This window comes from Macaca fascicularis, chromosome 9, assembly GCF_037993035.2.
Source record: "Macaca fascicularis isolate 582-1 chromosome 9, T2T-MFA8v1.1".
NCBI lineage: Eukaryota > Metazoa > Chordata > Mammalia > Primates > Cercopithecidae > Macaca > Macaca fascicularis.
In genome coordinates, this window is record NC_088383.1 from 73,986,584 (window position 1) to 74,012,259 (window position 25,676).

Consider the following 25,676-nt stretch of genomic DNA (forward strand, 5'->3'; position numbering starts at 1 on the left):
CTAATGAAGGTCCTTGAGATATACCTTCAGACTTCCCCAGCCTTAGCATAGTAGGTCTTCAGTTAATAAATTTTGAACAAATAAGACATTAGTTCAAGTCTGTTTCCATTAGCAGTTTTGCGTGTAAAGGAAAACAGATCTCCATGGCTCCCTCCAGCCATGTTTAAGACCTCAGAAATAAGGGGGGTCCTGCCTCAGAAGAGCCTAAAAACCTGAAAGGAGAGGTGCTGCCCAAAATCAAACTGCAAAGCTGAAGTAGTAAGCTTCGAAGCAGCCATACAACTTGGACAAGCGGAAGTTGATTGTTTTTAAGCCCTTTCAGATTCCAGTCACTTAAAAATAATCATAATAGAGCCCATTACCAAAAGACAAGTCTGAGTTTTGAAAGAACATTAGTAAAAATGGTAATCTGAGCATTGGAATTGTTGCTTGGGCGTCTCCGCTGGAAATTGACCTTACTATCTGAAACAAAACAGAGGCGAGGCCTTGTGCCCCTATGGAGCACAGAAAATAAAGGCCTTTTGTAAGCCTTGAGCAAGCTGCAGCTGCTGCCAGTGTCACAAACAAGAAACTTTTCAACCATGAATCTATCTGGTGAGATAAAGCTGAAAATTCATCTAATTCCAGCACATGGGATTTCCCCACAGCTGTGAAACCTTCCACATAAGGGTAGAATGAACACTCTAAATCATTAAAGTCTGTCCTGGAGAGCAGGGAGCACAGCCTTGTTTCACATGCATTGAAGAAGCCCATAGGTGAACTTTTACCCAGGTTTCAGTGAAATCTGATTTAAACATTGCAGAAAGTATGCCCATTTAGAAAATGTTGTCAGTCCTCCACTTTGTTTCAGGATAGTAAATTGAGTCATAAGTCACACTTAAATTGAATCCTGAAAACTTTTGGTATTGTCAAAAATTAATCAGCTCTATAGAATGATGGTGTGACAAACATCAAATATTGAGTGGCAGTGCTGAAAAAGAGGCTTTCACCTAATAATTGATGATGTTGATTTCTTTGGACATAGTTTTGTGTCTCATTTAAATGTAACTAAGCCCCATGGCTGTATAAGTTTATCCAAAACAACACAGTGCTATTCTACAGGAAGCGAATATACTCAGAAGTAGGAAATGGTGTGGTGTTGAGAGATAGTCTTTGGACCCAAATAGGGCTGAATTCAAACCCCAGCTCTGTCACATGTAGCTGCATGTTACCTCAGTTTTCTCATCTGCAGAGTGGAGCTAACAATAGCTGCTCCAGAGGCTGTTATAGTGACTATAAGCACAGTGACTCACACCTGTATCCCAGCACTTTAGGAGGCCAAGGCAGGCAGATTGCTTAAGCCAAGAAGTTCAAGACCAGTCTGGCAACATAACGAGAACCCCATCTCTGTTTACAAAAAAAATTTTTAAAGTCATTAAAAAAAAAGAACATATGGGTGAAATACCTGGACCGTAGTACATGCTCAGTAAATGGTCGCTGTTAGGCCAGGCATGGTGGTTCATGCCTGTAATCCCAGCACTTTGGGAAGCCGAGGCCAGTGGATCACCTGAGGTCAGGAGTTCAAGACCAGCCTGGCCAACATGGTGAAACCCTATCTCTCCTAAAAATACAAAAATTAGCCAGGCGTGGTGGTGCATGCCTGAAATCCCAGCTACTCGGGAGGCTGAGACAGGAGAATCTCTTGAACCTGGGAGGTGGAGGTTGCAGTGAGCCAAGATTGCACCATTGCACTCTAACCTGGGTAATGAGTGAAACTCCGTCTTAAAATAAAAGGGGGGGGGCAGGGGGGAAAATGGTCACTGTCACAGGTTTATACAAAAGTAATTGTATTAAAATACAGTTCTATGTCTTGCTCATTGACACAGTCTCACCACTGAGGAAACAAATTTAGGTCTCTATCAACTTACCAAGCTAACTGAAGAAATGAGAGCTGAAAGAGAAATTCACTCTCAACTTTCTTATTTCGCGTCTCATATGTAAGTCCTGTCTCTATCAATGTCCTAACATTTTATTGGTATTTTGGGGAAACTTGAAAATATATTACTCTTCTTTAAAATTATACTCTCAGACCTTTATGAATTTTTTAGAAGAGTAATCAATATTATTATCTTTAAAACAAAATTAGGAATGCTTCTGTTCACAAGATATCAGGATGTCAGGACATTGCTGAGTCTGGGTCTGTTCAGTAAACGTTATCAATCTGTTCCATTAACCATAGACATCTAGAGGCTAGGAATACCTAACTTCCTGGGAATGCAGCCCAGCAAGTCCCAGCCTCATTTTTCCTAGCCCTTACTCAAGATGCTCAAGATGCTCAAGATGCTGTTGCTCTGGTTTGACTGTCTCTGACAATAGTAAGTGGCAGATCTGGGATAAGAACCTAGAGCTTCTGTTTCTTAGTTTCTGCAGATCTTACTGAGAATTGTAGCTCAAAAATATAATCCCAGTCATCAGCTATTTTCTGCCATCAAACACAGCTGATCATTCCATGTTCCATGTCAAAATACTTTCCATTGACCCAGGAACACTCTTTCTGTTTCCCTCCCAGTTTGAACGCCATGACCCTGTGGATGGAAGAATTACTGAGAGGCAGTTTGGTGGCATGCTACTTGCCTACAGTGGGGTGCAGTCCAAGAAGCTGACCGCCATGCAGAGGCAGCTCAAGAAGCACTTCAAAGAAGGAAAGGTAGGTAGCTTTGGCTGGAGGAAGAAAAGAAACTATGGGAATGTATGCTTATTATTTAATATGAAGGTACTAACATAATGATGAGAGTATTTCATGAACCAATGATTACACCTAATTCATTTCTGGTACCTAAGGTCCAAAGGGAGAAAAGAAATAAGCAGTGGGTGAGGAAGAGGAGAGCGTCCAGAATCACCCCAAGTTTCTTGTTTAGGAAAGGGTGGCACCAACTGGAATTGAGAATTTTAAAAGAGAGACTGGTTTAGATGGGAAAATAAAGAGTTCAGTCATGGACATCTTAAATTTAAGATGCCTGTGGACTATTCAAGCAGAGATGGTCAGCAGGCAGCTGCATATTCACGTTACCGTAGAGATCTGAGATAGGTTTGGGAATCACAACACATGTTAGCATTACAACCATAAGAACAGATGAGATTGCCCAAGGAGGGTATTTTACAGAAAAGAACTGTGGGCCAAGGACGGAAGCCAGTGGGACACAAACATTCAAGCAGCTCAGGAAGCAAATCTAGAAGAAATGGTTAGAGAATACCTAAAGAAGCCGGGTGCCGTGGCTTACACCTGTAATCCCAGCACTGTGGGAGGCCAAGGCAGGTGGATCACTTGAGGTCAGGAGTTCAAGACCAGCCTGGCCAACATGGTGAAACCCCATCTCTACTAAAAATACAAAAATTAGGTGGACATGGTGGCACGCGTATATAATCCCAGCTACTCAGAGGCTGAGGCGCAAGAATCACTTGAAACCAAGCGACAGAGGTTGCAGTGAGCCAAGATTGTGCCATTGCACTCCAGCCTGGGCAACAGAGTGAGACTCCATCTCAAAAAAAAAAAAAAGAAGAAGAAGAAGAGAATACCTGAAGAACCTAAAGAGAGTAGTGAAATCAAAGCCAAGGAAGTAGAGGGTTCAAGAACTGAGGGGTCTACCATGTCACATATAACAGCAAGGATCCAGTAAGGTAAAGGTGGTAACATCCATTGGTTTTGGCGAAATGGCAATAATTGGTGACCTTTGAGAGGGCTGTTTCATTAGAGTGGTCTAGTTGGAAGGCATATTCGGTGAAAATTACAGAAGCAGAGAAAGGAGAGAGGTGGAAAAGGAGGCTCTGGAAAGTGGGACATCACATAGGCAAATTCCAAGACACTGTATTAGCCTACTTGGGCTACTGTAACAACATACCACAGACTGGGTGGCTTTAACAAGAGAAAGTTATTTTCTCACATTCCTGGAGGCTAGAAGCCTGTGATCAAGGTGCCAGCTGATTTAGTTTCTGATAAGAGCTCTTTTCCTGCCTTGCAGGTAGCTGCCTTTTCAATGTGTCCTCACACGGTCTTTCCTCAGTATGTGTGCATGAAGAGAGAAAGAAATCTCTTTGTGTTTTTTCTTATAAGAACACTAATCCTAGCAGATTAGGGCTCCACCCTTGTGACCTCATTTAGCCTTGTTATTTTCTCTAGGGCCCCATCTCCAAATACAACCACATTGGGCACACTGGGGGTTAGGGAGGGCTTCAACATATGAATGGGGTGGGGAGTGGGGTCAGTCCATAACAAGCAGGAAAAACAAACCTGGCATGTGTGAAGAACTGAAAGGGGACTAGTTTATATAGAAGGTTCTGAGCAAAAAGGAGAATGGCCTGAGCTGAGCTCAGAGAGGGATATGAGGAACAGAACATGCAAGACTTCACAGGAATGGAAGGAGTTTGGAGTTTACTCACAGTACAATAGAACGCCATTAAAGAGTTGTGAGTAGTGAAATGACCTGGTTATATCTACGTTTAAAGAGACAGCTCTGGTTGTTTTATGGAAGATAGTTTGGAGAAGAGCAAGCATAGAAACAGAAAAGACTGATAATAAGGCTATTAGAATTCAGGAGATGAGTTAGAGTTTGTTGAACAGCCTTGAGGTTGGAGACCATGGATTTGTGGAACACTCTAGCAATGCTGTTCTCTGGTACCCTTCAACACCAGCTGCACCTGGTACAAGGAAAGAAAAGGTGGTGGCTGTGCACAGTGGCTCATGCCTGTAATCCTAACACTTTGGGAGGTCAAGACACGCAGATTACTTGAGGTCAGGAGTTCAAGACCACCCTGGCCAACATGGCAAAACCCCGTCTCTACTAAAAATACAAAAATTAGCCAGGTGTGGTGGTGGGCACCTATAATCCCAGCTACTTGGGAGGTTGAGGCAGGAAAATCGCTTGGACCCGGGGAAGGGGGGTTGCAGAGGAAGGGTGGAGGTTGCAGTGAACCAAGATCACACCACTTCACTCCAGCGTGGGAGAAAGAATGAAACTCCATCTCAAAAAAAAGAAAAAGAAAAAAAAAGAAAAGATGATAGGACTGAGTCAGCATCTGAGAGTGAGATGAACAAATAGAAGCAGAGACCAGTTAAAAGGTCAGGCCTCATTGGGCACCGTGGCTCATGCCTGTAATCCCAGCACTTTGGGAGGCTGAGGCGGGAGAATCAAAGTTGAAGACTTGCCACAATGTAAGATGTGTCTTTTATTTTTATTTTTTTTTTCTTTTTATTTATTTATTTTTTTTGAGACAGAGTTTCACCGTTGTTGCCCAGGCTGGAATGCAATGGCGCGATCTCGGCTCATTGCAACCTCCACCTCCTGGGTTCGAGTGATTCTCCTGCCTAGAAGTTCTCCTGCCCAGAAGTTCAAGACCAGCTTGGGCAAAGTGGCAAAACCTTGTCTCCACAAAAAGTACAAAAACTAGCCAGGCATGGTGGCATGTGCCTGTAGTCCCACCTACTCAGGAGACTGAGGTGGGAGGATCACCTGAGCTTGGGGAGGTTGAAGCTGCAGTTAGCTATAATCATGCTATTGCACTCCAGCCTGGGTGACAGAATGAGACCTTGCCTTAAAAAAATAAATAAAAATCGAGGCCTCTAAGAGAACACACACGCACAAACACACAAAGCAGTGCTAAGGCTAAAACCCAGATCTTCTCATTCCCAGCCCAGTACTCTTCCCACTGGACAATGGCTACCATCTGACCATGACCAAGAATCTAACCTGGCACTAAAAATATTCCATGAGAGATTGCCAAGTATATTAGTCCATTCTCTTGCTGCTAATAAGGACATACCGAGACTGGGTAATGTATAAAGGAAAGAGGTTTGATTTCATAGTTCCACATGGCTGGGGAGGCCTCACAATCATGGCGGAAGGCAAAGGAGAAGAAAAGACATGTCTTATGGCTGGGTGCAGTGGCTCACGCCTGTAATCCCAGCACTTTGGGAGGCCAAAGCGGGCGAATCACCTGAGGTCGGGAGTTGGAGACCAGCCTGAACAACATGGAGAAACCCGTCACTACTAAAAATCCAAAAAATTAGCCCGGCATGGTGGCGCATGCCTGTAATCCCAGCTACTCAGGAGGCTGAGGCAGGAGAATCACTTGAACCCAGGAGGCGGAGGTTGCTGTGAGCTAAGTTCGCGCCATCGCACTCCAGCTTCAGCAGTAAGAGCAAAACTCCGTCTCAAAAAAAATAAAAAGAAACAAAATGAAAAGACACATCTTACATTGAGGCAGGCAAGAAAGAAAGCATGTGCAGGGGAACTCCTTTTTGAAACCATCAGATCTTGTGAGACTTATTCACTATCGCAAGAACAGCACAGGGAAGATCTACCCTCATGATTCAGTTACCTTCCACCAGGTCCCTTCCACAACACATGGGCATTATGGGAGCTACAATTCGAGATTTGGGTGGGGACACAGCCAAACCATATGACCAAGGTAGTGTAGCATGGTAGGCATGAAGATGGAAAACTTGAGATCAACTTCTGCCTCAGAGGTTTCCATAGTCATTAGATAAATCACTTAACCTTATTGGCCTCATGAATTGAGAGGCTTATCCTAGATGCTTGCTGTAAGGGCCCTTCTAGCTTTAAAGATTCAATAATTGAAAATAAGATAGAGGATTGCTAGTGCTTGTCCCAGTTTTCCTAGTTAGTCTTTGTGCAAGAAATCTTGTATGCATAGCATTGCCCCAACTTGGTGGAAAGCCCTTCTTATCAGCCAGACTTTTTCCTCCTTGTCTTGGATGTTGAAAAGTTGAAAGGACCTCTGAACCAGGCTGTGGGCTGCAAATGAGGGCAGGCTGGACTCTGAGAGGAAGTGTCAGCTTCTGTGAACTCAGTGCAGCCTTTTCCCACAGCAGGTGTTTTCTTGGCTGTGGGGAAAACTCATCATTAATGGAAAGTGACAGAGAAAAAACATTTATCTCCCATAGAGCACTTCTACACTACCCAGTACTTAGCTCATGTCTGTTGGAAATCGTAATTTCAAAAAACTGATTACGAATGTATAGGTGGATTTTTTAGCCCCTATGCTGGAAATACAGTGTTTGCATTCAGACATGCTCCTTTATTTTGACCAGGCTTATTTTTAAAGGTTGGTCCAGATATTGATTTTACTTTAATTATCTATCATGATAGATGAATTCATATTTCATTATGAATTTATACTTAAAAGCAATAAATTGGGCATTGGAGACATCTCCCTTGAAGGAACAGAGTATTTGAGCATTGACAGGAGTTAATTTAGGATCCAAGGACCTTGCAAAAGAGCTCTAAAATGAAAGGACAAATTTTGTCAGATGATGAAACTCTGCAGTGTTAAATTACTTTTGGCCCAGAATTTCTAGCCTGTGTTAGCAACGAGATTAAGATTGATTGTCCTCTCATGTTGATTAAATAGTTTGTGAACATAGCAATTAACTAAAGTGAGTGTCAATGAAGGGCCTTTGCTCCTAAGGTTACGAGTCCATCTCTCTAGGACCATTTCCTATAAAAGGGGAATCGCCATCTGCTTTCTAATTGCTTCTTTTATTCCACTTTGGATTTGTTAACATGAAAATCTAAGTTTTCATTTGGCTGACATTAATCAATTTCTGTGTGAGGTTCTGTATCAAGATATCAAACAAGACCTAAGAGGTTGAAGGTCCTAATGGTGGTGTTAAATTTTTGCTTATAAATTAATGACCATGAAATGTTTCACAGCCATTTTTCTCTTTCTTTCTAGCAGCCTTGTTAGATACTGTGCTTTTGAGAATATAGAGACAGAAAGAGAAGTTAATAACCCATTCAGAGTCTGGTCTAAAATCCAAGGCTTCCTATTCCAGATCTTGTCTTTTCCATAAGAAAGTGCTTTTCTCCTAATCATACTGTTCCTCTAAAGCAGTGCTTCTCTACAATGGGATCACTTGAGGAATTTTTAAGGAGTGTGGTTGTTTGGGCCCTCTTCAAATCAATTAAATCAGAGGCTCAGTAGGTGAGTCCGGGCATCAGTGGTTTGGGGTTTTCTTAACCCTCTGCATGAGAAATTCCAGAAGTGTTTCTTAAAGGGTGATATGGTTTGGCTGTGTCCCCACCCAGATCTCATGTTGAATTGTAGTTCCCATCATCCCCATATGTCCTGGGAGGGAACAGGTGGAGCTAATTGAATCATGGGGCAGTTTCCCCCAGCCTGTTCTCATGACAGTGAATTAGTTCTCATGAGATCTCATGGTTTTATAAAAGGCTTCCCCCTTCACCAGGTACTCATTCTTCTTCCTGCTGCCATGTGAAGAAGGATATGTTTGCTTCCCCTTCTACCATGACTGTAAGTTTCCTGAGGTATCCCTAGCCCTGCAAAACTGTGAGTCAATTAAACCTTTCCTTTATAAATTACCCAGTCTCAGGTATGTCTTTATGAACAGCAAAGAACGGACTAATACAAAGGGTTCCTAGGTAAATCTAATGTGAAGCTAGGCTTGTGAGTCACTGCCCTGGAGATACAATGCTCCATCAGTGTCCCTAGCTGTTTTATCCCTAAGTAATAGTTTGAAGAACTGGGGAACCTGCCATGCTTGATAAAAATTACTCTATTGATTCTCTGAACAACCACTATGTTTTTATTTAACAAAGAGTTTTCTGAGACTTCATAAATGTAATTCACAGTGGTGATCCTCTATGAGTGCAGAAGCTACTAATAACTTCTTAAGGATGAAATTGAAAATTATAACTCAGTTCAATGGCAGATATTGCTGTGTATAAGACACTAAGCCAGATGCTGTGAAAAAGACCATCCGTTATCCTTACAACTATATATATTTCTTTTCTTTTTCTTTTTTTTTTTTTTTTTTTTGAGATGGAGTCTCGCTCTGTTACCCAGGCTGGAGTGCAGTGGCCTGATCTCGGCTCACTGCAAGCTACACCTCCCAGGTTCACGCCATTCTTCTGCCTCAGCCTCCCGAGTAGCTGGGACTACAGGTGCCCACTGCCACGCCCAGCTAATTTTTTTGTATTTTTAGTAGAGACGGGGTTTCACTGTGTTAGCCAGGATGGTCTCAATCTCCTGACCTTGTGATCCGCCCGCCTTGGCCTCCCAAAATGCTGGGATTACAGGTGTGAGCCACTGCACCCGGCACAACTGTATCTATTTCTTAAGTCTGTAATAGTCTAGTAAGAGAAAAATATGTATGCAAAGAACTCTATAATTCTATATTCACATTTATATTCAATATTTATTGAGCACCTACTATGTGCCAAGCACTCTTCTAAATACTGGGAATGCAGTAGTGAGCACACCAGTGTCTGCCTGAGAGAACTTAGCATTCCTACTGGAATGAAACAGATTTTAAACAAATGTAAAGCAAGGCAACTCACTTAGCTTTGAGCTTCTTGAAAGCCGTGCCTTACTCATCTTTGCATGTCCTCCGTATGGTGGTAAGTGCTTGTCAAATGCAATGATAAATGTGTTGAGTACTCTATTAAAGGTATGAGATCTTTTTGAAGCACTAAGGAGGAAGATTAGAACCAGCGGAAGAGACCGAGTAAGATTTCTTGGAGGAAGTACAATTCGAGTTTGGTCTTAAATGTGGAGTAGAATTTTGACAAGCAGAAGCTTATAAAGACATTTGCTTTTGCTAAGTGTTTCCTGTCATAACCCTATCCCCGACAGCCTTCTGTGTATATGATTGCTTATTAATTCTGCTACTAGCCATTAAGCAGTTAGTACTTATCAAACAGTTCTAATAAAACTATTAGATGATTAAGTTTTCATATCATCTGTGGATAATATATGTGAGCTCACCTTTTTCACTTATTCTCAGATATTTGATCCACGTTAGTCATCTGTAGAATATCAGATTCTAGAAATTGCTAGCATACCCCTTGAAAACTCATTAACTCCAAATATTATGTGCCTGCCAGTTACTATGTAGTATAGCATGTGAGATGTGGCCATAAAACTAAAAAGTCTAGAACTCTACCTTTTTTTTTTTTTTTTTTTTTTTTTTTACTAATTAGCTTTGAAACCTGCACTTCCCCCAAAGGAGTACTAAGCTATGAATTACTGTAGGAGATTTAGTTTTATGAGTTTTCCCTCTATTACTTTCCTGACAATGAATTTCATTTACATCAACTTTTCCTCTATTCCCTATCCCTCAAGATCCTACATATTCTAGCATTCCAGAGAAGACAGCCTACTTCAGAGCTTAGTAGAATAAATGCATTATCACTAGTTCTGTAGTAATTAGCCTGCCAAATTACTAAGCACTCATACCTACCACTTACGGAGTACTTTCTGTGTACTAGACATTTTACATACCTTATCTATCTACCTGCTTGGTAGATATTAGATAGAATTATCATTTTTCAGGTGAGAAATAGTCCTCTGAGCCTTAGTTATTAACCTGAGATCACACACTGTCTTAGGAAGGTGGCACCAGGGTTCAAAGCTTTATTCTTATTCCAGAGTCCATAATCTTCTTACTAATCATCCTGTTTGTTGCCACTCCTTATTCTCCATGGTTTAAATAAGCACAAGTTTTTAGGGAAACAAAACCACTGTTGCCAGATTCCAGCCTAAGATTCTTAGGAAGATAGCTAGAAAGGTAAGTTATGGAAGCAGATGGTGGAGGACTGTAAATCCCAGGCTAAAGAAGTTTGGGGGTTTGTCCAGTTGATAGTAGGAAATCATGGACATGTTGTGAGTGGAAGAGATGAAGATATGAAGAAAGTGATGTTTCAGAAAGATTAGATACTTGTAGAAATATAAGTAACAGAAATGGTATGATTTTCCCTGCTCCCAGGCAACAGTTGAAGAAAAGTCTGGGGTTTGCAATAGGAAGATGCTTTATTAGAGCAAGACAGGCATAGTAATACCTCTGAAAGGTACCCAAGAAATAAGTAACATGGGCCACATGTAGGACAGCATTCAGAAAGAATTGCTTTGTACCTGGTATAAAAATATTAATTAAAATTGTTTTAAAATTAGGCAGGAGAGGCCGGGCGCAGTGGCTCACGCCTGTAATCCCAGCACTTTGGGAGGCCAACGTAGGTGGATCACCTGAGGTCAGGAGTTCAAGACCAGCCTGGCCAACATGACGAAAGCACATCTCTACTAAAAATACAAAAAATTAACCAGCCATGGTGGCAGGTGCCTGTATTCCCAGCTACTTGGGAGGCTAAGGCAGGAGAATTGCTTGAACCTGGGAGGCGAAGGTTGCAGTGAACCAAGATTGCTCCATTGCACTCCAGCCTAGACAACAGAGTGAGACTCTGTCTCAAAAAAAAAAAAAGCTAAGCAGGAGATTGAGCAGAGGATACATGACAAGATTGTTGAGAGGCATGGGGTATAAGGAAGGAAGGAGACTGTTTTCTTCAGTGGGCCACAGGCAGAACTTGGGCAATTAGATTGGCTCCTGGTAGATGGATTTGCTATGACTGATTAAAAGGCAGGATGAGGGAATCATCCATTACAGTGTGTTTGCACTCATCATGGCCTGTCAGCACTAGATATCTCGCTTTACAGCTGACTCCAAAGGAAGCTACATTTTCCTTTTCTCATCTACACTGACTGCTTTGTATTTTTTAACAACTTTTTTCGAGGTATAATTTATATACCATAAGTTATCCATTTTAACTGTACAATTCAGTGATTTTTTAGTAATTTTAGTGATTTTTAGTGAATTTGCAGTTATGCAATTATCACTGCCATTCAGTTTTAGAACATTTCCATCACACCAAAAAGATCCCTCTTGCTAGCTTTCAGTCATTTCTGCCTAGCCCCAGGCAATTACTCATTTCTACCCTAGCCCCAGACAACTATAAAACGGCTTTCAGTCTCTATAGACTTGCATTTACTGGACATTTCATATAAATGCAATAATATAATAAGATAGTCTTTTGTGTCTGGCTTCTTTTACTTAGCACAATATTTTTAAAGTTTATGTAGATGCTTATATTAATAGTTTATTATTTTATATTGCAGAAGAGTAAATGGCATTTTATTGCTTAGATAAATTTTATTTATCCATTCACATTTGGATTGTTTCCAGTTTTTGGCTATTAGGAATAATGCTGCTGTGAACATTGCATAGAAGTCATCCTGCAGACCTGTGTTTTCATTTTTGTTGAAGATTCCTAGGAGTGAAGTAGCTGGGTTATATGGTAAATTTAATTTTTTGAGAAACTGCTAAACCGTTTTCCAAAGTGGCGGAACCATTTTACATTTCCATGTGAATGTACAAGAGTTCCAGTTTCTCCACACCCTCATCAACACCTGTTATTGTCTGTCTGCTTTCTTACAGTCATTCTGATAGGTGTGTAGTGGTATATCATTGTGATTTTAATTTGTATTTTCCTAATGGTGCTAAGCATTGTTTCATGTACTTATTAGCCTTTCACTTGTCTTGTTTGGTAAACTGTCTATTCACATCTTTTTAAAATCAGGTTGTTGGACTTCCCGTATATTGAGTTATAATAGTTGTTTATATAATTCTGGATACAAGTCCTTTTTTTTTTTTATTTTTTTGAGACAGGATCTCCCTCTGTCGCCCAGGCTAGAGTGCAGTGGTGCAATCTTAGCTCACTTGAACCTCTGCCTCCCAGGTTCGAGCAGTTCACCTGCCTCAGCCTCCTGAGTCACTGGGATTACCAGGCGCCCCCCACTACAGCCTGGCTAATTTTTGTATTTTTAGTAGAGACGGGATTTCACCGTGTTGGTTAGGCTGGTCTCGAACACCCTACCTCAGGTGATCCACCTGCTTTGGTGTCCCAAAGTGCTGGGATTACAGGTGTGAGCCACCGTGCCTGACCTGGATTCAAGTCCTTTATCAAATATATGATATTCAAGTATTTTCTCCTAGCTTGTGATTTTTCTGTTTTCTCATTATTTTGAAGCCCAAATTTTTTAAATTTTGATGAAGTCTAACCAATCAGTTTTTTTTCCTTTATGGATTGTGCTTTGGGTGTCATCTAAGAACTCTTGCCTTAGTCAGGGTCATGAAGATTTTCTCCTGTGTGTGGTTTTTTTTGTTTTTTTTTTTTTTTTTGAGACGGAGTCTCGCTCTGTCGCCCAGGCTGGAGTGCAGTGGCCAGATCGCAGCTCACTGCAAGCTCTGCCTCCCGGGTTTACGCCATTCTCCTGCCTCAGCCTCCCGAGTAGCTGGGACTACAGGCGCCCGCCACCTCGCCCGGCTAGTTTTTTGTAATTTTTAGTAGAGATGGGGTTTCACCATGTTAGCCAGGATGGTCTTGATCTCCTGACCTCGTGATCCGCCTGTCTCGGCCTCCCAAAGTGCTGGGATTATCCTATGTGTTTTTTTGTTTTTGTTTTTGTTTTTGTTTTGAGACAGAGTTTCACTGTTGCCCAGGCTGGAATGCAGTGGCATGATCTTGGCTCACTACAACCTCCACCTCCTGGGTTCACGCAATTCTCATTCCTCAGCCTCCTGAGTAGCTGGGACTACAGGCGCGTACCACCATGGCTGGCTAATTTTTGTATTTTTAGTAGAGACAGGGTTTTGCCATGTTGGCCAGCTGATCTCAAACTTCTGGGCTCAAGTGATCTGCCCACCTTGGCCTCCCAAAGTGCTGGGATTACAGGCCAGCACTTTGGGCTGAGCCACTGTGCTCAGCATCTCCTGTGTTTTCTTCTAAAAGTTTTATCCACTGCTTTTTTTTTTTTTTGGAGACAGAGTTTTGCTCATGTCACCCGGGCTGGAGTACAATGGCGCGATCTTGGCTCACTCCTACCTTTGCCTCCCAGGTTCAAGCAATTCCCCTGCCTCAGCCTCCTGAATAGCTGGGATTACAGGCGTGCACCACCATGCCCAGATAATTTTGTATTTTTAGTAGAGACAGGGTTTCACCATGTTTGGCCAGGCTGGTCCCGAACTCCTGACCTCAGGTGATCCACCTGCCTCGACCTCCCAAAGTGCTGGGATTACAGGCGTGAGCCACCACACCCGGCCCTGCTTTTAGTTTTGAGAGACAATTCTATTTACTTGCTTAACGACTTCCTAATGTTAAATTAATTTTTAAACATCCTAAAGAAATATATCTATTTTCTACAAACTATTATTAATCTTATCTTCTTTTTATAGTCACCTAGAGCCCGGTTTTATATAAGTCCATCTTTCCAAAGGTAAATAGATAACCAGTTTGTTGAACAGTTAGTCACAGTAACTCCTCTAAGAGACAGTTCCTTTTGACTATTATGTCTGCAGTTCTAGTCACCTGCCAATAGATTGTTTCATAAGCTGTAGCCTTCGTGTCCAAACAACTCAATTTGCAATAAGCATATCCTTTCACTTTCCATCTTACCAGCCATAAAGCTCATGTTATAGTCTTACTGTAGCTTTTTTCTAATAGCCCTCTGGATTTTTACTATAGTAGTTACCAAAAAAATAAGAATTTTGTGACTGACATCATCTTTTCTTTAAGGAGGTCTATCTAAATAGTAAGCTCCGTAAAATCAAGGCCTGTGTCCAGTGCAGTTTCCCTCACTGTTCTTGGCATAATGCTAAGTGATTAGTAAGTGCTCAATAAAATTTTTTATTATATCTTTATGATAAAAGTATAGTGTTGTATATTTAGATTTAATAGTTATATAATGTGATTTGCAGCCCACTCTTTTTCTAAATCACCAAATGAATAGCCATTCAGTTTAGGTTGTTGTCTCTCTCTCTCTCTCTCTCTCTCTCTGTCCTCATAGAATTCACAGCATAAGCACTCCGGTCTTGAGCTGTAGTATTTGAGGTTTCACAGGGTTTATTAGAAACTAACAAACAGGCCGGGCGCGGTGGCTCACGCCTGTAATCCCAGCACTTTGGGAGGCCGAGACAGGCGGATCACAAGGTCAGGAGATCGAGACCATCCTGGCTAACACGGTGAAACCCTGTCTCTACTAAAAATACAAAAAACTAGCCGGGCGAGGTGGCGGGCGCCTGTAGTCCCAGCTACTCGGGAGGCTGAGGCAGGAGAATGGCGTGAACCCGGGAGGCGGAGCTTGCAGTGAGCAGAGATCACGCCACTGCACTCCAGCCTGGGTGACTGAGCGAGACTCTGTCTCAAAAAAAAAAAAGAAACTAACAAACATTAGAGGTTGTTGATCATCAGAGTGGGAGACATTTCTTCTACCATGCCCTAACTGTTTTAGGACTTTTATGTTAACCTTTTAGCCTCAAATAACCCTTTCAATAACTTAGTCCCATAACTCTCCAACTCCTACAGGATTTTATACCTTAATAAGAAAAGTAAAAGAGCTTTAGCATGTTGTGTATGAATGTGTGTTGTATGTGGTAAAATACACATCTATTTCCGGAACCCGTTCATCTTCCCAAACCAGAACTCCTTCCCATTGAATAATTAAATAATAGCTCCTCATTCTCCCTCTCCCAGCTGCTTACAACCACCATCTTTGACTACTCTCAGTACCTCGTATTAGTGCAGTCACATAGTACTATCTTTTGTCCTTTGTGGCTAGTGTATTTCACTTGGCATAATGTTTTCAAGGCCCATCATCCTGTAGCTTGTGTCAGAATCTTCTTTCTTTTAAAGGCTAGACAATATTCCATTGTGCGTATGCGCCGCGTTGTTTATCCATTCATCCGTCGGTAGACTTTTGGGTTGCTTCCACCTTTATGTGTCTTTTGATGGAAGGGAAAGGAAAATTATTAATGTGTCCATCCACAAGCAATGATATTGTACAACCTGTACTTCTAATCCTATGGAATTGTCCTCTAAATTTGATTCTACCTAGTGCCTGCATTAAATAGCATACTATGGCATCCATAATGAGACCTAACTCTGGGTGCTCTAAGGCAAAGCCAAGAGAGTGACCTCAAATTAGGGAAAAAGCATATAATATAGGCCTTCTAGCCCACTACCAAAAATTACAGCACTTGGTACATAGTAGGTACTCTATAAATGTTTGTTTTTTGTTTTTTCGTTGTTTTGTTTTGTTTTGAGATGGAGTTTCACTCTTGTTGCCCAGGGTGGAGTGCAATGGCACAGTCTCGACTCACCGCAGCCTCCATCTCCCATGCTCACCTCTCCTGCCTCAGCCTCCCAAGTAGCTGGGATTGCAGGCATGTACCACCACACCCAGCTAATTTTTTTGTATTTTTAGTAGAGATAGGATTTCTCCATGTTAGTCAGGCTGATCTTGAACTCCCAACCTCAGGTGATCTGCCCGCCTCGGCCTCCCAAAGTGCTGGGATTACAGGTTTGAGCCACCACACCCGGCCGGTACTCTATAAATGTTTGAATAAATGCTAAGTACAGATAAACCACTGTTCATAATTGCCAAAAATTGGAAACAGCCCAAATAGAATGAATAAACAAATCGTGGTATATTCACACAATGAAATAGTTTATAGCAATAAAAATTGATGAACTACAGATACACACAAAAACATGAACAAATCTTAAAGAGAGAAGCATATATAACAGAATGCCTACTCCATGATTCCATTTCTGCTGTTCCACAGTAGATAAAATTAAGCAATGGTTTTTGTAAATATGCTATTTACTTATAAAAATGCTATTTTAAAAAAAGCAAGGAAATGAATTCCCTAAAAGTCAGAATAGTGGTTATTGTCAGTAGGGGTTGGGCAGGGGCTGGAGTTTATGATTAGGAAGGGGCATGTTGTGGGGAGAGAGGAGGCTTCTGAGATGCTGATAATAGTCTGTTCCTTGACCTAAATGAAGGTTCTATGGGTGTTCACTTTCATCAGTTTGATACGTTGTACATTTATGTTTTATGTGCCTTTCTATATAGTCATCATATTCCACAATAAAGTTTTTTAAGTTCTGTGATTCTAAGGGAAAAAAGAAACATAAAAGATCATGTGACATAATCATACAGTCTTTTTTGTTGTGTTTTGTTTTTGAGACAGCGTCTAGCCCTGTCACCCAGGCTGGAGTGCTGTGGCATGATCTCAGCTCCCTGCAACCTCTGCCTCCCAGGCTCAAGCGATCCTCCCACCTCAGCCTCCCAAATAGCTGGTCCTACAGGCACACGACACCACACTCACTAACTTTTTTTGTGTTTTTTGTAAAGATGAGGTTTCGCCATGTTGCCCAGGCTGGTCACTGAGCTCAAGCGATTCTCCTGCCTTGGCCTCCCAAAGTGCTGGAATTACAGGCATGAATCATGCACCCAGCCTCATACAGTCTTTTAGCTTTCAGTTTGATGAGATGAGAAACATACAATTGACCCAGTTTGGAGAGTACCAGGAAAGAACTGTAGATTGTATTAAGATTTGCTTATTACTGAGTTCCTGATGTGAGTTCCTGGGCTCTGCAGTTTGGGAAAATGAAAATTGCAAGAGGAACAGCACTAAGTAGAAGCCAGTCTACATCTGCAGCCCTTTAAGGACCTGATGCTTCATTAAAAGGCATTAACATCAGTGTCTGGGACATCTAGGACATTTCCCAGTGTTTTCCTTTCTTAGAAACTGCATTTATTTCTATCACAGCATGATGCGTGGGAAGCGGGGAAAAGGCAAATAGGACGAATCTTCCTCCCAATAAAAGAATTCCCAGTAGCCCCTATTTCTATAACTACTTTTCCTCGATCCATCATAGAAAGTAGAATTAGAGATCAGCAAGTCTTTGAACAGCTTTTGAAAAAAAGTCTTCATTCACAGAATATCATTAAAGTTAAGTGGCAAATTACTTTGTGAGTAGCTTTTAATTTGAGATAATGAACAGCTTCCCCATTACTTGGGTTTTGCTAAATACCAACACCCTTCCCCTGCGTATCACTGACTTTGGTGATTCTTTAATTAGCTTAAGCCTCAAAAAGCTTAGCTGGCCTGTGAGCAGACTATTAAACTGGAAGTCCTGACTCTGATTTTACTTCTTAAGATGTATAACAGGTCAAGTAGCTATAGCCCAATTAGGAAGTGTCATAATTGATAGTGTGTCTAATTGGAGAGCATAGTTAGAAATATTTTCATTAGGCCAGGTGCAGTGGCTCAGACCTGTAATCTCAGCACTTTGGGAGGCTGAGGTGGGTGAATCACCTGAGGTCAGGAGTTCAAGGCCAGTCTGGCCAACATGATGAAACCCTGTTTCTACTAAAAATATAAAAATTAACTGGGCATGGTGGTGCGCACCTGTAATCCTAGCTACTCGGGAGGCTGAGGTAGAAGAATTGCTTCAACCTGGGAGGCAGAGGTTGCAGTGAGCCGAGATCATGCCATTGCCCTCCAGCCTGGGCGACAGAGCAAAACTCTGTCTCAAAAAAAGAAAAAAAGAAATATTTTCATTAAGATACTCAGCCATCGGCCGGGCGCGGTGGCTCAAGCCTGTAATCCCAGCACTTTGGGAGGCCGAGACGGGTGGATCACGAGGTCAGGAGATCGAGACCATCCTGGCTAACACAGTGAAACCCCATCTCTACTAAAAATACAAAAACTTAGCCGGGCGAGGTGGCAGGCGCCTGTAGTCCCAGCTACTCGGGAGGCTGAGGCAGGAGAATGGCGTGAACCCGGGAGGCGGAGCTTGCAGTGAGCTGAGATCCGGCCACTGCACTCCAGCCTAGGTGACAGAGCGAGACTCCGTCTCAAAAAAAAAAAAAAAAAAGATACTCAGCCATCACTGTAAGCAGCTTTGTCAGATTTTACGTGTGAAAGGGAAGCAGCTAGCCAGTTTGCCTTTCTCAGGGTAGAATTCAAGAGGTTTGTTCCCCTGCTATTTAAAAGTTTGACATTCCTTGACTAATTTATTCCATTTCTGTTCCAGACATGAGCATAAAGTTCTGATTTGCAGACGTGAATCACACCTGTGCATATTGTGCTGCTTTTTGTTATAGGTCCTGCCTTACCTTGCTGTCTTTCCTCTTTCAGGGTCTGACATTTCAGGAGGTGGAGAACTTCTTTACTTTCCTAAAGAACATTAATGATGTGGACACTGCACTGAGTTTTTACCATATGGCTGGAGCATCTCTTGATAAAGGTAATGAAACTCAAAAGGTGTTTTTTGGAAGGTATGAACATTGGATCTGTAATCTCTTAGGTGACTGCCCCTCCTGAACAGTAAAAGGTAAGTTTTTCTTGGCATCCTTGAAATGTGTTTTGATTTGTTGACATTGTATGAGCTTTGCATTTCACCCTGAGATGCCAAGTTCAGTGAATATATTTTCTTGTGCTAAGGCTGTAGTCTGGGCAGGTGCCCATCTTTAAATGACTAACCTTGAAAATAAGCATCTAAGCTAAGGCACAGGGCATGAAGCTGCAGAACTTCCCCAATCTGAGCCAGAGTCATTATATATACAGTGTGAAGCTAAAGTCACTATACAATTTAAGTTACGTCTTTGATGAGAAGGAATGCTTTAGTTTATTTCTTATATTAAGACTTTTTTTTAAGATAATCTGACTCTGAGAATAGCACCCCCGCTCCTTTGGCTTACTTCATAGAAATTCAGTTACAGTTTGTACAGGCAACGTGAGAGCACAGAGGAATTGAAAGCACAATTTTTCCCCCAACGTTTCATTATGAAAATTTTTAAACATTCAGAACAGTTGAAATAATTATTTAAATAACATCCACATATTCAGCTCAGTTGACATTTTGCTATATTTGCTTGATCGGATGACTGTGCATATTTTCATCTCTCTAAGTAATCATCGATCTTATTTGACATGTTCAAAGTAAGTTGCAGACGTAAGTATACTTCACTCCCAATTACTTCAGTATGAATATTAACTAAAGTTCAAGATTCATTTAAAGTTCTTTCAGGCCCCTTCAGTTTTTGCCCCCACTCACCAAGAGGCAACCTTTGTACTGTATAGTTTTCCACCGTAGATTAGCTTTGCGTTTTCTAGAACTCCATACAATGGAATTATATAAATGTACACTCCTTCTAAGGTTTCACTCAATGTTTTTGAGATCCATCTCCGTCGTGTGTCAGTAGTTTAATCCTTTCTTATGATGAGTAGTAACCCACTGTATGAATATGGTCAGGTGTGGTGGTTCATGCCTGTAATCCGAGCACTTTGGGAGGCCAAGGCAGGCGGATCACCTGAGGTCAGGAGTTCGAGACCAGCCTGGTCAACATGGCAAAACTCCGTCTCTACTGAAAATACAAAAATTAGCCAGGCATGCTGGCGTATACCTATATCCTGGCTAACACGGTGAAACCCCGTCTCTACTAAAAAACACAAAAAACTAGCCGGGCGAGGTGGTGGGTGCCTGTAGTCCCAGCTACTCGGGAGGCTAAGGCAGGAGAATGGCATGAACCCGGGAGGCGGAGCTTACAGTGAGCTGAGATCTGGCCACTGCACTCCAGCCTGGGCGACAGAGCGAGACTCCGTCTCAAAAAAAAAAAAAAAAAAATACAAAAAATTAGCTGGGCATGGTGGCAGGTGCCTGTAATCCCAGCTACTCAGGAGGCTGAGGCAGGAGAATCACTTGAACCTGGGAGGTGGAGGTTGCAGTGAGCTGAGGTCGCGCCATTGCACTCCATTCTGGGCGACAAGGGCAAAACTCTGTCTCTAAATAAATTAATTAATTTAATTAAATAGGCCAGGCATGGTGGCTCATGCCTGTAATATCAACACTTTAGGAGGCCAAGACGGGAAGCTCACCTGAGGTCAGGAGTTCAAGACCAGCCTGGCCAACATGGTGAAACCCCATCTGTAACTAAAAATACAAAAAGTAGCCGGACGTGGTGGCACACGCCTGTAGTCCCAGCTACTCGGGAGGCTGCCTTGGCCTCCCAAAGTGTAATCCCCTTGGCTGGGATTACAGGCGTGAGCCACTGCACCAGGCTATATGAATTTTAAGTTATATTTTTGAAGAATTTGCCCATGTCATCTACATTATTGAATTTATTGACATGAAGTTTTTCATAATATTCCATTATTATCCCTTTGATGTCTGTAGAATCTGAAATCCCCTTTTACTCCTACTGTTGGCAAATTATGACTTCTCTTTCTTTTTTAAAAAACTATTTCTTACTCAGTCTACCTAGGGGTTTAGCAATTTTGTTAATCTTTTCAAAGAACCAATTTTCAACTTTGTTAATTTTCTCTATGGTTTGTTGCCTACTGAGTTGATTTCTGCTCATACCTTTTTTACTTATTCGTTCTACTTATTTTCAGTATATGTTATTTTATTTTTCTTTTTCTATGCTTTTTAAGACGGAACCTTAGTTACCTTTTCTAAGATAAGCTTGTGAAGCTATACATTTCCCTATAAGCACTGCTTTAGTCTGGGCGTGGTGGCTCACACCTGCAATTCCATCACTTTGTAAGGTGGCTGGATCACTTGAGGCCAGGAGTTCGAGACCAGCCTGGCCAACAGGGTGAAACTGCATCTCTACTAAAAATACAAAAACTAGCCAGGCATGGTGGCACGCACCTGTAATCCCAGCTACTGGGGAGGCTGAGGCAGGAGAATTGCTAAAACCCAGGAGGCAGAGGTTACGGTGAGCTGAAATCTCACCACTGTACTCCATCTTGGGAGACAGAGGAAGGCTCTGTCTCCAAAAAAACAACAAAAAAAAACACATAACCAAAAAATAAAAAACACACACACTGCTTTGTCTACTTTTCACAGTTTTGGTATGTGGTATTTTTTACATCATCCTGTTCAAAATATCTTCGATTTATTAGGTAAACTCATGGACTATTTAAAAGTATGTTTTTTAACTTACAAATATTTTGGGTTTGGCTGCATGTGGTGGCTCACACCTATAATCCCAACACTTTGGTAGGTCAAAGCAGGAGGATCACTTGAGGCCAGGAGTTCAAAGCCAGCCTGGACAACATAGCAAGACCTTGTCGCTAAAAAAAATTAAACATTAATTCAAAGTAACTTTTTGTTTGCTTTTGAGACAGAGTTTCACTCTGTCGCCCAGGCTGGAGTGCAGTGGCCTGATCTCGGCTCACTGCAACCTCCGCCTCCTGGATTCAAGCAGTTCTCTGCCTCAGCCTCCCAAAAGCTGGGATTACAGGCGCCCACCATCACACCCAGCTAATTTATTTTTAGTAGAGACAGGGTTTCACCATCTTGGCCAGGGTGGTCTTGAACTCCTGACCTCATGATCCACCCACCACGGCCTCCCAAAGTGCTGGGATTACAGGTGTGAGCCACCACTCCTGGCCGCAGCTCAAGTTTTTATGTAGTATCACTTACCATCAATCTAAAAAACTTCCTTCCTTCCTTCCTTCCTTTCTTTCTTTCTTTCTTTCTTTCTTTCTTTCTTTCTCTCTTTCTCTCTTTCTCTCTTTCTCTCTTTCTCTCTTTCTCTCTTTCTCTCTTTCTCTCTTTCTTTCACAGGCACCTTGGCTCAAAGTGGTGCCATCTTGGCTCACTGCAGCCTCCATATCCCAGGCTCAAGCAGTCCTCCCACATCAGCTCCTGGTTAGCTGGGACCACAGGCACATGCCACCACACCTAGCAAATTTTTTTTTATTTTTTGTAGATAGTTTCACCATGTTGCCCAGGTTGGTCTCGAACTCCTGGGCTCAAGCAGTCTGTCTATCAGCCTCCCACAGTGGCTAGGATTACAGGCATGAGCCACCATGCCCAGCCAAACTTCCTTTATCATTTCCTGTAGTGCAAATCTGCTAGCAATGAATTATTTTAGTTTTTGGGTTGTCTAAAAATGTGTTTATTTCACTGTTGATGACCACAATGTTTGATTTTTCAGTCTCTCCAAAGCACTAAGATTTTATCCATAGTCTTTTTTAGTATACCTAGAGTTTATTTGGGTCACGTTTGAAGACTACAATCCAGTAGCATAGATTTAAGTTGCCCTGAATAAACACTCCAATTAGCAGCAGTTACAAGTGGGTTTTTTAGGAAGAGATAGTTTCTAATTTGTTTACTAAGAATTTACATTAAAATAACATAAGCTATTGATTGTGTATACATTGTTCTTTGTATCACAGATTCCAGGAACATGAAACGAACAGGTAAGGCAGCTAGTCAGGAACAAAATGCCTTTAAACAATTGTACCTGGCCATGGAATTGGGGACAGGGTTGTGACTGAAGTCCCATACTCCTGTCTCTGGGCTTGATAAATTGTGCACACCTCACATACCTGAGGCTGTTCTGAGTATGTTTCTTTTCCCATTCCCCCACTTTTTTTTTTTTTTTTATCGGAAATCTTCCCATGGAAGCATTGATCAATCTCAGCTTAGATGAGACTGATAACACATTCTTCATCCCTGGCACTGGGAAGGCTCATTCCCAGATGGTCTTGTCCTGCTTGGGACTGGGGAAAATATAGAACAATCTTGCTTGTTCAACTTTTTTTTTAGCAGATTCCTTAAGATTTTCTAATACAAGATCATGGTTCTCATTTATATATGGAATCTAAATAAAGTTGAACTCATACAAGCAGAAAGTAGAATGCTAGTCCCCAGGGGCTACAGGAGTCAGGGAAATGGGGAGTTATTTTGTTCAAAGGGTGCAAAGTTTCAGTTATGCAGGATGAAATAGTTCTAGAGAGTTAGTTTACACTATGGTGACTATAATTAGTAATCCTATTGTACACTTGAAATTTGCTAAGATCTTAAGAGTTTCTTATAATATACATACACAAAAAGGTAACTATGTGAAGTGATGGAATTGTTTTGTTTTTGTTTTTGTTTTTTTGAGACAGGGTCTCATTCTGTTGCCCAGGCTGGAGTGCAGTGGTACAGTCTCTGCTCACTGCAACCTTCACCTTCCAGGTTCAAACGATTCTCCTGCCCCAGCCTCCCATGTAGCTGGGACTACAGTCGCACACCACCACACCTGGCTAATGTTTGTATTTTTAGTAGGATGGGGTTTCGCCATGTTGGCCAGGCTGGTCTCAAACTCCTGACCCCAAGTGATCTGCCCAACTCAGCCTCCCAAAGTACTGGGATTACAGGCGTGAGCCACCGCACCTGGCCTGAAGTGATGGAAGTGTTAATTAGCTTGATTGTGGTAATTATTTCACAGTATATACATAGGTCAACACATCACGTTGGATACTTTAAATATATACAATTTGTATTTGTCAATTACACCTCAGTAAAGCCAGGAAAAAATATAAGATCATTCCATCTGCAGATAGAGATGATTTACTTCCTCCTTTCTCCCCTGAATGCCTTTTATTTCATTTTATTGATCCACATAACTTCTTAAATAGCATCTGTTTGTTTAAATTAGTACTTCCAAGCTGGGCTCAGTGGCACACACCTATAGTCCCAGCTACTCAGGAGGCTGAGGCAGGAGGATCTCTTGAGCCCAGGAGTGGTTTAAGGCCAGTCTGGGCGACCTAGCAAGACCTCATCTCTAATAATAATAATAATAGCATTTCCACTGATCTTTGAAGAATCTTTTGAAAAACAAGTTAATGATATCATGTAAGGGGTGTGTGTGTGTGTGTGTGTGTCTGTGTGTGTGTCTGTGTGTGTGTGTCTGTGTGTCTGTGTGTCTGTGTGTGTGTGTGTGTGTGTGTGTGTGTGTGTGTGTGTGTGTGTGTAGCACTGCCTGATCATTTCTCCAGAATAGCTTTGGTTTTACTGCTGTTTCACAAAACAAGATTTGACAGCATCTGCAAATCTAAAGATACAAGATTTGAAGTCTTTATTATTTTCTGAGATGGAGTTTCGCTCTTGTTGCCCAGACTGTAGTGCAATGGCAGATTTTGCTCATTGCAACCTCCGCCTCCCAGGTTCAAGCGATTCTCCTGCCTCAGCCTCCCGAGTAGCTGGGATTACAGGCGCCCGCCACCATGCCCAGCTGATTTTTGTATTTTTAGTAGAGATGGGGTTTCACTATATTGGCCAGGCTGGTCTCTAACTCCTGACCTCAGGCAATCCACCCGCCTCAGCCTCCCAAAGTGCTGGGATTACAGGCACCGCGCCTGGCTGCTTCACTTGTTTCTTTTATCTGTTTAACTTTGGATTCCCCAAGTGTATGGTAATAGATATCTAGGAGAAGTTAGCTTAGAATCCTACCAAGTAAACTGGGCGCGGTGGCTCACGCCTGTAATCCCAGCACTTTGGGAGGCCAAGGCGGGCGGATCACAAGGTCAGGAGATTGAGACCATCCTGGCTAATACAGTGAAACCCTGTCTCTACTAAAAATACAAAAAATTAGCCAGGCGTGGTGGCAGGCGCCATAATCCCAGATACTCGGGAGGCTGAGGCAGAGGAATTGCTTGAACCCAGGAGGCAGAGCTTGCAGTGAGCCAAGATCGCACCAGTGCAATCCAGCCTGAGCAACAGAGTGAGACTCCATCTCAATCAATCAATTGCTAATTGAAGAGCTTGCAGTGAGCCAAGATCACGCCACTGCACTCCAGCCTGGTGTATGGTAGTTCTGTTTTTAATTTTTTGAGACTCCATCTCAAAAAAAAAAAAAAAAAAAAAGAATCGTGCCAAGTAACAGGGAGAAGCCACATGTGTTTGTTTCCCAGGGCTGCCATTACAAATTACCATAAACTTGGTGATTTAAAACAGCAGAAATGGCCAGGTGGAGTGGCTCATGCCTGTAATCCCAGCACTTTGGGAGGCCAAGGTGGGTGGATCACCTGAGGTCAAGAGTTCGAAACCAGCCTGGCCAACATGGTGAAACCCCATCTCTATTAAAAGTACAAAAATTAGCCGGGTGTGGTGGCGGACACCCGTAATCCCAGCTACTCAGGAGACTGAGGCAGGAGAATCCCTTGAACCCAGGAGGCAGAGGTTGCAGTGAGCCGAGATCAA

General features: G+C 42.1%; 1 protein-coding gene across 5 annotated transcripts in view; it reads left to right on the plus strand.

Moving 5' to 3' along the window:
• Positions 1-25,676, plus strand: part of MICU1 (mitochondrial calcium uptake 1) — a 264,556-nt gene that overhangs the window by 192,582 nt on the left and 46,298 nt on the right. For all 5 annotated transcript variants that reach the window (XM_065520916.2, XM_005565558.5, XM_005565557.5 and 2 more), the window contains 2 exons: positions 2,549-2,686; positions 18,833-18,941. In XM_065520916.2, the coding sequence (XP_065376988.1) occupies positions 2,549-2,686; positions 18,833-18,941 (247 nt within the window). The remainder of the gene's footprint in view (positions 1-2,548; positions 2,687-18,832; positions 18,942-25,676) is intronic.